Here is a 13,163-nt window from a genome sequence, read left to right as displayed (position 1 = left end):
AGGTTAGCCTTACCAAGTTAAATTCACAAGAAAGTTTAACAAAGAAAAGGCTTCCACAGACTTCACATACAAAGTCAGGACAAAATAGAAAAGTGCAAAGTATTGTCATCTTCAGCCTTGGAATTGTGAATAATGATGGATTTCAGAAGGAAGCATGAAAGAAAAATGATTTTCCTTATTGAGGAAAGATCCCTGGGTCTAAGGCTTTTTCAGTGGGGGCAGAGGTTGCTTACTTCCTTTTCAAGGAATGGAATGAAAGCTAGCCTGTGAAATTTTACATAAAATAATATAAATCTGCGTGAGCTCTTTCAATTTCCAAAAAGGAATTAGACAAAGTAAGGTAATCCTGTGAAATGCTGGAATTTAACAGCCACATTCCAGATCTCTGGTTCATAATGTGTGACTAAGCAACTCCTCTTTTGCAATATACAAAACCCAGTTTGGAAGAAAGCTACTGTTTTATAATATTGCATATAGAAATATATACTCCCTACCCTGACGTTCTTTTTATTTTTTTCTGGTTTATGGAGGGGTTGGAAAACTCATGGGGTATAAAGAGAGAAATTAAAAAAAAAAATGTTATTTTAATAAAGACATTTTAGATTCTACTTAGGTGTCATCCCACCCATAAAAAAAAAAAAAAAAAAATTCATCTGTACCTATACCAAAACTAACCCTTGACCATATCCCTCTCAGGTACAGCACTGGTTTAAAGAAGGAAGAACTACTGGCTGATAACACAACAGCAATTTCCACAATTGCATTTCTTGACATTTCTATAGTGACTAATATATTGTAAGAAATATGAGCCAGTAACTGTCAGGCAATAAACCAAAGTAAACCTCTGTACCACCAAAGCAAGGTGAGTGAAACAGGAAGGCCATCCTCCGGGAAACAGACATGCAAGAAGGCCAACTTCTAAAAATGAATAAACATACTGTGCTACCTGAAAGAACACAGTAATAGTTAAACTGTAAAATCCCCATAATGGAGAAGGAAGAGCAAGCACCACGCATTTTAAAAATGAGACCAAGTATTACAATATTATTAAAAGTTTGTGTCAAATCAAAGTTTACACCTAATGACTTCAAAGCTCTTTGCAGAAGCAGGCAATAATCCTATTATACACATAGTGAAACGGACCAACTGAATGCTAAAGGTCATCCAGATGTTAGTGTCAGATCAGAGAATGATGATGTCTCCTTTCACCCACGGTCTGTCCGTCTGTCTGTCACAGCTGCATCTGCAGCATCCATTAACAGGCTGTCACTGCATAATTTTGTGTTCTGACTGTACTAAAGTTAGGGAACATGAAAAGTCAAGAGTCAGCTGCTGAAGGAGAGGGTACTGTAACTAAACACAAATGACATGAATAGCAATTAGCTATCATCTTCTCACAACGTCCCGCTACCTTGCGCTGGCCAGCTACAGTCCTATAGATTATAAACTCACGGAAACAGAGTCTGTCTCTGTCTATAAAGTACCAACACTGAGCAGCTGATTCATAAAAATACAATCAGAAAACTTCCACGTTGCACATCTGCTCCCAAGGGCAATGATTCTCAAGCACAGACACCCTCCCTTATCCAGGCTCCCATGCTCAGCAGTCCCATCTCCGTTCCAGCAGCAGCTAAGCTTTGGGAGAAAGCTTAGGTTCAACAGCTGCATTTTATGGTCTGGCCTGCTAAGGTAAACCAGCCCCAGTTTCCGATTTCCTCACAACAGCGCGGTGCGATGTGCTACGTGAGTTGCTGAGCAGTCCCTGCAGCAGGGACAGAAAAGCAAAAACAGGGCACAGCCCTACTTGTGAATCACAGCTTCTACTTGAAAGATATTAGTGCTCAAATTACTTTGAAGAGAGGATGAGGCTAAGACACTGGAGTGCACACAGTTCTTACTGTTATTTAGTTCAAAACAGTTTCCTGGAAAGCTGAGTAGTTTCCTGAAAAGCTAGGTGGACTTTAGGACAGCAAGTTCTTTGTTGTGATATCTTAATGACTGTATTAACAACTGAAAGTGAATGATTCTTTCTTGCACTGGAGGATTTGAAGGTGCCATTTATAGGGATTTTAACTAGTTGCAACACTGTTCCTTTCCGCTTTCTCCGCGTGCCCCCCATGATGCTGTGAGAGAGTTGGGGAGACCTGGGGGGAAAGGTGAAGCTGCTCGAAGAGTACAGGCTAGAACAGCAACAGCATCTCCATGTCTCCCCACCCCTTCCACGACAAAATGACCCGCATTTGTTCATTTTCACTCTGTGAGCCTACCACAGTGACTGAGCAGCAACAGCCGTTGTCCTTTCCCACACTAGGGCTATACATGAGTGTTTTGAGTCAAGTTTTGCTGTTTGCTGAAATAGCTGTTGTTTGCATGCATTTTGGCACTGTCAGTGAATGCAGTTTATACTGGCCTCATTTATTGGGCAAATCTTTCACATAACATTAACATCTTGTTTGAAAGACATATTGCTCCCTGCTAACAATCAACAAGCTCCAAGCTAGGCATGCCTGTGTGGAAGCTCTTAGCTTTGTTACTGGCCTTCTACCCTACATATACACATGAAAAACAGTGCCAAATTTTCTTGCTCCACCTTAGCTATTGCTCTGCACTACAAGAATTTTACACAAAATATGACAGAATAGAAATGACATTAAGTGCTCTTCAGTGCCTAGATAGGCAAGCTTAGCATTCATACAGATAACACTGAAGTTCCTTTGCAGAGTGCCTAAAGTCAAATGCCTTTTAAAAAACTTTATAGGAAATGCATCTGAAGGGCAACAATGTGCTGTTCAAGAACAATGGTGCTGTTCAGCTGTGCGAGCACCTTGGTGGGAGATAGGTTCCTTATTCCCTCCCTCACAAGCGCTTTTCTGTACTGATTGCCACATAAGAACAGTACGGGGTATTGGAAATAGAAGAGAATGTCTGAAATCTATATGAATAGAAGAAATGCCAATGAGTAGGGAACAAAAGCTCAAACTCTTCAGAGGTGGTGGTATTCTTCCAGCAAAAGCTGGGAGGGGTTGAAGCAAAATTGTTGTCTGTCTCTGTAAAAACAGTTAATAGCACTGAAAAGACAGACAAGGAGATGACAACGTTTATTTTCTTTGGTATTGTGGAGATAACGACACTGCATTTGTTTATCAGTCTACTGCTACACAATGAAGAACAACTTAGTTGCACAACAGCACGTCGGAAATCTGAGATCTACAAAAATCCTTGAAAGAAGGACTTTTTTTGATAACTATCTGACTTCAGAGGTCAAAAAAAGAAAAATATTTTTAAGGCATTTATACTTGGTTTGAAGCTATTGAATCAAATATGCAGCTTTAAATGGCTTGGAGAATCCTAGTTGAAGACCAGACTGTAAATGCTGTCACAAACCTAAAAAACCGTTTACAGATCCAAGCAAACTTTCAAAAAAGCTGTTAAAATTTTCCCGCCGGCAAAACATAACCAGATCTGTTAAAGATTCTAGAGGAAGATTCGTCCTAGTGCTACACAGTCACAGGAAGGTCAGGAAGCTTCACAGAAAGCAAAAATGACAGCTGAAGAGGGTGTCTGCAAAGTGCAAACAGGTCTGCACAAAGCACCAGGAAAGTAAATTTTAGAGGAAAACACAGGCTTAGCAGTGTTGTCCAAAGGCAAGGCACTGCGTGTTTGTTAGGTGTTGCACTGTTTGGTAAATGTCTACAGAAAAGCAGAGAAGATACCCGAGGAGAAACCAAGTGTGCCTGTTCTGCACAGTGGGAACAATGTCAGCCGTGTGGTGTGCTGAGAGGACGTCCATCGGTGCTAACGAAGGCAAGTGCTCCCCAGGAGCTGCCTGAGCCATTCTTGCAGCCATGGACTGAAATGGCACTTCAGACATGGGCAGTACCCCTGACTACATACACGCTGGACACTGCCATGCAAATTAGCACCATCTCTAACACTGCAGTAAAGGGCTTGTGGGGAAAATCTAGTCACTCTCTTGACACAGATAACTAAAAATCAGATTTTACTGTGGTGAAATCATACCTACTTTAGCCACTAACATGCAAAATCAAGACTTGCTAAATGTGATGTAACAGCAGTGACAAACTGGTCAGCGAGTTTCATAAATCCCAATGTAATGCTTGCATGAACCTTAATTTCCCTGATTATTTCAACTCTTCCTCTTTAAATGAACAAGTCAATGTCATGGCATTTACTGGTTACACTAAAAAAAAAAAAAAACAAACCATGAGAAAACAGACTGTTGGGAATAGTCTGAGTAGAAAAATACAAACTGGGCAACCTCTTACAGTATAACTGCCTCTGACTTCTCCATAAACACGTGTAAAAACACATCATAGTCTGCAGTGGACTTTTTATAGCCTCCCTAAAATACACAGACATACAGGCCTTTATCTAGCTGCAGTCCATCACACGTTTTAGAGCAAGAGCGTAACTAACTCACATGCTCTTTTCATCTGTTTCTCATCCCTTACTTCTCCTTCCACTCTCTCTCACCAGAAAGTCACTTCCTTCACACGTTCCCTCTATCTGTCCTGAACAAAGAAACAAAACGTCATTACTCCTCCTGCTGGGCTGTGACATGGAATTGTAGCATGAACCACCACTGAATATAAATAAACTTTTCTTTATGTTTGAGCACAGTTGGAGTAAACATGGAAAACAAAGGAGAGAAACGGAGCAGGGTCTCCTCTCCAGATGAGCAAGTGAAGTTCGCTAGCTTAAGAAAATGAAGTTAATACAACAAGAATGATCACTCTGTCTTTGGAGAGCTGGTCAGATCTGGCTCCTCCTAGAAGAGCGGTTGATAACTTCTCTTTTGTGTGTATTATAAAAATGCTTCCTTAATGTCCACATGAGCCCTTCTGTTCCTTGGCTTCCACTGCTCTATCTCTTATTACAGTGACTGATCAAAACATGATTAAACGTATTAAAAAAATATTATAGCAAGCAAACCTGCACCTGCAAGTTTGACTAATAGTCTGAAACCTCCTGTAATGTCTGTGAATCATAATTTAAAAAATTTAAATTCTCTTAATCAGCATGAATTCTTAGTACAACCTTTACCCAACTTTCTCCCACTCTTCACACTCCTTTTTTTCTCCCCATTCATACTCACATACTTAGCCTATGAAGCATTATCCTTGGCATTTATGATTTTTGTTCATGCTACAGGCAATGATGACAGAAGAGAATTGGCCATATGTTTTTCAAAACTCCTCAAGCAGCTGTGGTCATTATGACAGATAGTACCTGTTTTAACTTTCATTTTTGTCCACAGCTGTCTTGTATTACTTTGAAGATGGGGTGAAGAGCTAAACATCCTCTTTTATGGCAATCAGTTTGAGCACACTCAGGGAAGAAAGTTTCAGATACTTTGGAGTGTGGCTGCCAGGAATGCCTGGCAGGGAGCTGGGAGCTCCTGTAGAGAGACTGCCTTGAGAAACAGGAATAAGCCAGTCAGCTACCAGGTATGAAAAAAGCTTCCCAGGAAGCAAATGGGACCAGGAAGGATTTGCTGCCCCTCAGAAATTCAGTGAATTAACTCGTAAGTGGCACCATACAATCCCATCTGCAAGGGCAAAGGTGGCTGAACTGCTTAGAAGCCTTTTATTAGTTTCTATTCTATTTCTATGATATTCTATAATTTCTATTAGTAGCAGCTTTGAGTTTGGGGTTTTTTTTCCTGTTTAAAAACAAGAATTATTTTAGTTTGTATTCTACGAAGACCTAACCTTTCTGAGTGTAAAAGCCTTTTGGTCATCTTTGGGAAGCCTGCAATGGGAGAAAAATCAAAGCCTTGGAGCTGCGGCCAACACTGAATCCTCTCACAAGCATCAGCAGCACAAGAAGATAAAACTTCTCATTTTCACAGTGCTGGATCTTTATTCTGGGAAAGGCTTCTGTTACAGTATTACAAAATAGACACTCTCAAATTAAGATAATGAAAGCCACTCGTCACTTCTGAAAATTTCATCTGTTCAGTAACTGCAGCGAAACCAAGAACCATTAAAATGCTTGATTCAAGTAGAAGTGAATCTTTCCTTGATGATGACAAAATAGTAAAATCATCTTTTTTTTTTTTTCTTCTTCCTAGCCGATCAGGTATCTGCTGTGAGGTTTGTTGGGGTTTTTTGTTAAGTTTTTTTTTATTTATTGTACGGTTCAGTTGCAGAATTGTAGAAGCTAGATTTACTCAGATTACTTGGGATAAAATTTGGTGGCTTCTGGGGACCCTTTTATTTGCTTACATTTTGCTCGAGCTTTGCTTTTGGCTTTATTCCTGAAGCTGCTGTTACGCCAGCAGTACTAGCTGCAATATCCATTGCAACCCCTTTTCCCATTCTGGTGCACATGGTGAAATGGTAAAAACTGAGATATTTTAGTTGAAGAATAAAATCAGCTTTTAAGCAGAAGAATCTACCTCTTCCTGTCTAAACTTGGTCCACGTGCTTCACCCAGAGAAGTGTGGTAGAAAGGGATTTTCCCTTAAGTATGTATGTCAGCCTCAACCTTTTGTGCTGTTCGGTTCGGTACTCGCTCTGACAGAAAAATATGTGCAGATGCAAATGTGTGCCTTAATATGTGGGAACCAGATAAAATTAGAGCAAGATATGGTTTCAAAGTAAGTAAAACAGCACAGGCTTCTTTATCCACTGTTTTCCACCACTGCTAATGAGACTAACCATAAGGGCATGGCTACTCAAGTACCTAAGCATTTGCAAACTCAGGCCTGATGATGAAAATCCCAGTTTCATGGAAAAATAGTTGGATGATAATTTGTAACTGTAGCAAACAGACTATTTTGAGATTTACAACACAGGTGCTGCAAGTACAGATAGCCCTCAAATGAAATTTTTTTCTTTCTTGCTTCACGCCCAAAACAGTTTAGGTGCTCGAAAGTTTATTGGTTTTTTTTTACCAATTGATCCCATAAAATACATTATCTCTGTCAACTTCATGTTGACACACTGCTAATTATTTTAGTTGCTATTCTTCCCTTCCCATTTGATACTTTTATCTGCCCTCACCTCTCCCAGAAAACATCCTTCTGGTGTGTAAAATCTTGATGAAGCCCTAAACATACTGAAAACACTCTGCATGAGTACTTTTTAGTAATATTTGTATTTTGATGCGTAATATTTAGTCTAGCTTATTCCAGTTGAATGTAATCAGCTGTATACTTAAATTTGAAAAGGGAAGCTGCTTTTTTGTGGTAAGAAATATGTTTCTTCAATTTCTTATATTAAAATAGCAAATTGCTTGATCCTCTTGGCCTTCAGTTTCCCCCTTTGTAGAAGACAGAACAAGGAACCCTTTCCTTCCTGAGGCACCTTTAGAGGACAGGCATTTTCATAGACTATGGCCTCTGCAGGACTGGAGTTTGCAATCCTTCTTGTTCACATACACTCCTGCTCCACATGGCAGCAATAAGTGATGTTATAGAAGAAAGGGGGAATAGATAACTAGATGTGAATTAGAAATTACCAATTGTTCTAATCAGTAAAAGATTTCATCGTATGTTTCCCTTTTTTGGTCAATGGCTCTAGCAAAAGTAAACACATGTTATTAAACTAAGATGAGCAAAAATCAGTGTAAAATAATGATGCCACACTAATATCTCGCCTCTCATTTCATCTTAACACTTAAAAAAAACCAGACAGTTTGCTCACCTCGACAAATTACATATAGGGACACAGGCACTCAAGTCCCTTATATTAGACCAATGAACCATATCTGGGTGTCAGGGACCCGAGTACACCAACAGGCTCTAATTGCTGTGACCTGCCTGTAAGGATGTTTCTCTGCAATCTCCTCCCTCCCTTCCCTCTCCTAGAGTGGGGAACGTAGCATCATGACAAGCTGCAATTAAAGTACTACAGATAAAGGAATCATAGGCTGAAGGGTGTGCTGAGAATTAGTTTATTCTGCAGACCTACGTTTTCTCTCTCTCAAATATTTGCCTTTAAAACCCCAATAATATTACGTACTTTCATGGAAAAAAATCCTGGTGAGACAGGGAATTTGTTTACAGACATTTCCAGATAACAGACTCAAAAGCAATTTAAGCTCAGAAGGAAATGCCGTTTTGCAGCGTGCAATTCATACTCTTCGCTCCAGGAAAAAAAAAGTTACATAATAAAAATTACTTGCTGGTTCTGGCAAATAGCTTCCTGATGAATGACCAACACTATAGGGAAGAGTACACTTTTGTTACATTATTAACGTTTTCCTAATTCCTAAATATAGAATTTTCCCCTCATTTTAAGTCTAAATCAGCATTTAGTTTCACAAACTAACATTTTCTGGGTTTTTTAAAAAATACTATTTTATAACCTTCGTTATTGAAAGCAAAGTAGGTTTGTTAAAAATATTACCTCCTTTTCCAAAACATACAAACCAATACACGTACTCCTAGCATCTTATACTGAGGTTGTTGGAGCTTATCATCACAACTGTCAAGCTGTCACTCACTTGAAGTCCAAGTCAATAACCAGCCAAGTGAAAAACTGTTTGACTTAAAAGTATAAATAAAAAATAGCCAGTATATTTCTAGTTAAACCTTCCTGCTTTAACCTATGAAAACCACACACACACATCTTTCACAGGCAAACAAATGCTATAAATGGAAAAAGCATAAAAGCACTACAGATGAAACACTGCCACAGTATTCTGTGTGAAGTGCTGAAGCACTCCACGGTAACAGTTGAGCTGAGCACATCCTTTCTTTTTCCTCCCCACACCCACAAATCCTTTCCTACATCTCCTTCTGTTGGAGGGAAGCTAACATGGGGGGACCAGGTGCTTCCACAGACCATTTGTGGCTTGCTGTTCTGCCCTGTACTTTCATAGCTCAATGATACCTGATTCTGCAGACTTCTGTTTCACTGTGTTCATTCCTCCCCTGGGGCCGGGAATCCCCATTCCTCCCTGTGGCTTCTCTCTCACCGTTTCTAATCCCACCAGTCTGACCCTGGGACATCTCCTCAGGCTCAGCTCAGCTCCATGCCCCAAGGTCATGAGTCATTTTGATGATGGCGGTTTACATGTGAAAGGAACTATGTGTAATTTCGGATTTCATAGAAGAGTCATCTCTCCTTTACCTCCGCATCAATTTCCTGCATCACGCTTTGGGGTGCAGCCTTCAGAGGTTTCCTTCCCCCCACCCCCTGCCCCATAGCAGAGTCACACAGGCAGGTAAGTAAGTGTGTCATCCCTTGCAGATGGATGGCATTCATGGCTTAATCACTCCTCTCCTCCACACCTCTCACTCCTCTCTTTCCCAGTTTGCAGAAAACAGAAATTTCCTTTTGTCCTCCTACTGCACGATAAAAAGCAGCTTGCTATTTCAGGGGAGAGGAGGGAAACCGAGAAGGAAACCTAGAACAAGTTTCTGTCATGCTTGTTAACTGCTGCTTCACTGCAAGCAAAGATGACCATCTTAGCAGGTGGCTTACAATTTTCTGTTTGTAATACCACAGAGTGTGGATTTGAATCATCGTTTTTCTTCTTCTTTCTTCCTATTTATCTAAAAGCCTTTCTGACACTCCCAAAGATCTTTGTCCCCCACACGTCTGCTCAGCCTCAGTTAAATCAGAACTACCAAACGCAACAACCTAAAGAAATGTCACTGCTCTTGGGGTATACAGTTTTGTGGATCCGTGTTATCCAAAAGGCATAGCTGGCTGCAGAGGGTGGCACTTTGGATAATCAGTGGGTTTAGCTGACCTTTTAAAGCACTATAAAACATATCTTCTCACTCAGTCTTCCTCATCACAGAAAGTAGCCATATCAGGAAAAGAAAAAAAAAGTGTAGCAAGTTCATTGCATCATTTTAGAAATCAAAAAGTTTCATGCATAATCAAGTCACCCAGGGAACATCCCCTGAAAGTTCTTTCCTGGCAGATAAACATTGCAAAAGCAGACTGCATTTACCTTAAGGGAACATGAAGTTCTCTGAGGGTTCGGACTCTCTTGGGCAATAGGTTTAGGGTCCTCACATGACTGATAAGTGTTATTCTTCTCTATCAGGTTCCTTATTTCCACATCAAGCTCTTTACTTTCACACCTGCTTAGAAAGAAATAGCAACATTAAACTTTACACCAAAACTTGAAGCACAGAGAAGGTAAATTTGTCGGCTGTCTTCTGAATGTGACAGCACAGACAGCAGAGCTAGTCCTGCACCGAGCTCCTGCTACCTTCCTTCCTGGTACGCAATCAGAGAGCACTAGAGCTGTGTCACACAAGCAATCTCTAAGTACTTTGTGGCCGAAATTCATTTAAAATATTTAAGCAAGCAGTCTTTATGCATTTTACCTCCTTGTGTCTACAAAATCCAAGTCAACCCTTTTGGGGGGTTATAGGAAGACTGTCATGTGCCCTCAACCCCAGCCACCCACCTGCAGTTTCAAGAATTTTATATTCAACTTTAACAAAAATGCAATCAAAATGGTTAAATTGGTTTTGAACTCCAAAACTAGGTGCTCAGTTCACAAAGTTTTTTGATGGCACATTTTGTTTTCTGTAACACTTTGTAACAGATACCTGACATGCATTTTCAATTATTTTTTTCCTGCATGTTCCTTCTAAAAACATTCATATCTTGTAAAAATTGCTCTGTTGTGAACACTAAAATGATAGTTGTTTGGTGGGAAAATTCTTTTCTTTCAGTCTCTCTGTTAAGGACACACAGGACTTCACATGCACTTAAGGGTTTGCTCCAAATTTGCAGAACTAACTAGCAATTACGGTTGATTCACTTGATACACCATAATGGTGGAATGTGAATTTCAGAGAATGGACCAAGACGTAATTAAAACAAACCCCCGAAAGTCCTAGACCAACCCAAGTTTTCAAGAAATACTCATCTCTTTTGCAAGCTCAGACCTTCATCCCCTAATCATCTTAAACCAACTCTAAATATAAGTAATGCACGACCAGAAAGCAAACTGCAAGGCTCAAAAGTATTACCAACCTGTTATAGCAAGATTACTTCTTGATTTAGGCAGAAAATACTAAATTCTTCATTTCAACTACCAGAAAAACTGAAAGCAGTAAGAATTTATCAGTTATACTTACTGCAGTTTAGACAGGCAATCCACAGGGATCACGCTGCAGGTTCTGAGGAAACTCTCGAAGGGCAATTGATAAAATTATCCAATAAACAAACCCATCTATCCTAATCATAAGAGTAAATAAGAGCGGCAAATTTTGTGCTGATAGCATAAAATTATTCATTTTATTCTCAATATTTACAACACAGAGACTATAACAGAAATGTATTTTCATTAAGCATGAATACAAAATCATTTGCAGAGGTACTACAATAAAATACTAACAGTAGCAAATAAGGGCAAGTAAAACTCAGATGCTTTTTTTTGACTTGCTGCCTAGTAGTTGGACAAGCTGGAGTTTCATGGCAGTTTTAGAGCTGCCATGAAGCCTGCCTGCACCAAGAAAAAGTTTCATGGCAGAAACAAGATATTTGGATGTGTTTTGAGAGCTAGCCCTATTGCATAGGGAAATAGGACCTTTACACAAGGAAGCAAGACCAGAGTTTTTTAGCACTGGAAGGTCCTGAAACACTAGAAGGCATCACATGATTTTTCTTCTCTTTAGAAAGATATTTCTTTGTACTAACTTTTTGCCTTTTTTTTTTTTAAACCAATATAGCAACTAGTGCCAGTTCAAAGAAACAGACTACCCAACTGAAGAGGGTATTGTCTTTTGTTAGACCACTTCAACTGGCCATAACTCCCTTTCAAAGCCATGTCAATTAAGAGAAAGACCTTCCTGATGCACATTTCCATGAACCTCATGGCGGTGCAGCAGGCTGCAGCTGCTCTGAACGCTCGTGGCAGTTTTCAAAGCCTCAGCTGTGCGTGGGTGGCAGGTGAGCCCCAGCAGCACAGGCCCTACATGGCAGCTCCTGAAGAAACTACAGAAGGAAAACAACAAAACTTTGCGAAAGAAATCCAGCCCTTTTCTGTCTTGCTAAATATTGCAAAATCCTGAATAGACCAGTGCAAGTAGCACTTTTTCTTTTTTAAGCAATTCTGTGATAAGTTTCCTGGACAATAAATTCTCAGGCAGCAGCATGACCAAGTGCTCTGCCTTCATTTTTAATCAGCTACATAATGCAAACTTTGCAACAAAAGTAGCAACACCCCTTTTCTCTCAAGTGCACTTCCCCGGAGAACAGCATCTTCAGCTCATTCGCACTCCCATGGTTTACCCAGCCTGAGATTGGCTTTGCAAGACAGAACTGGATACACACTGTGCAGACCACTCAGTGCTTTTGAGGACGCTCGGAAGAATTGAAGAGCCACAGCATGGAAGCAGTCGCTCATGGTGCAGTTTTAGGAAAAGTGCATGAAATTCTATCTACATAGTGAGGGAGAAATTACTGCTGCAGCCTCCTTAGAGCCCCTAGAAACATGGCAAAAGGAACGGAGAGGTTAACTAAAGCGAGGTGAAACGTTACTAAGCAGCACTGAGGGATTTCGGACAGAGCTGCTAAAACCACAGGCCAATATTTTCAGACTGAGCTTTCAAAACTTCAGTTTTTTACCTGTGCTTAGGCAACCAACCAAAGGCAGGCTAGTTGCTCTCCTCTTTCCTTGCTCCACACACCTCCTGTGTGAGATCAGTAGAGCAACCAGCTTACCACTTAGCCGAGAGAAAAAACTCTGGCCTACAAGTGACTTCTAGTAAAGGGTATTTTGCTCATTGCCCAGGGTTGCAGTCAGACATCCTGCTCAAGCTGCAGCAGAGCCAGCCAGAGTCTAACTCCTCTACAGCCCCAGCCACTTTCCACTTTCACTGCTTCTCTGCTGCAAATTACCATCCCCAGCTGCCAGCACAACCCACTCACCCGGCTTGGTCAAAGTAGTCAGGGTTTCTTAAACACTTTTAAGCTAAATAAAGCAGCTTAGACTAAAACAGCTGTTCAAAATAAAGAAGCAATGGCTAGGTGCAGTCCTGAGGACAGTAAAAGATGGGCAGCAATCTCTGGCAGGAGTGCAGCCTGCCTAAATACTTGCTGCTGCACTCCTCTCTGCTGCTGGTTCAGCCACAGCAGGAGAAGATATGTGACCACAGCCTCCCGAGATCAGAGCGTGAATCAAGCTGGGAAATACCCCATAAAGATGGTGGGTTGGCTTTA

General features: G+C 40.6%; 1 protein-coding gene across 1 annotated transcript in view; it reads right to left on the bottom strand.

Moving 5' to 3' along the window:
- Nucleotides 1-13,163, bottom strand: part of TNIP3 (TNFAIP3 interacting protein 3) — a 67,403-nt gene that overhangs the window by 31,937 nt on the left and 22,303 nt on the right. Inside the window, exon 3 of the mRNA XM_030020783.1 lies at nt 9,934-10,066. Within this exon, the coding sequence (XP_029876643.1) occupies nt 9,934-10,066 (133 nt within the window). The remainder of the gene's footprint in view (nt 1-9,933; nt 10,067-13,163) is intronic.

The sequence above is a fragment of the Aquila chrysaetos genome, chromosome 1 (assembly GCF_900496995.4).
Source record: "Aquila chrysaetos chrysaetos chromosome 1, bAquChr1.4, whole genome shotgun sequence".
NCBI classification, from domain to species: domain Eukaryota; kingdom Metazoa; phylum Chordata; class Aves; order Accipitriformes; family Accipitridae; genus Aquila; species Aquila chrysaetos.
Note: the sequence above shows the minus strand (reverse complement) of the source record. Positions and strands in the feature narration are given on the sequence as shown.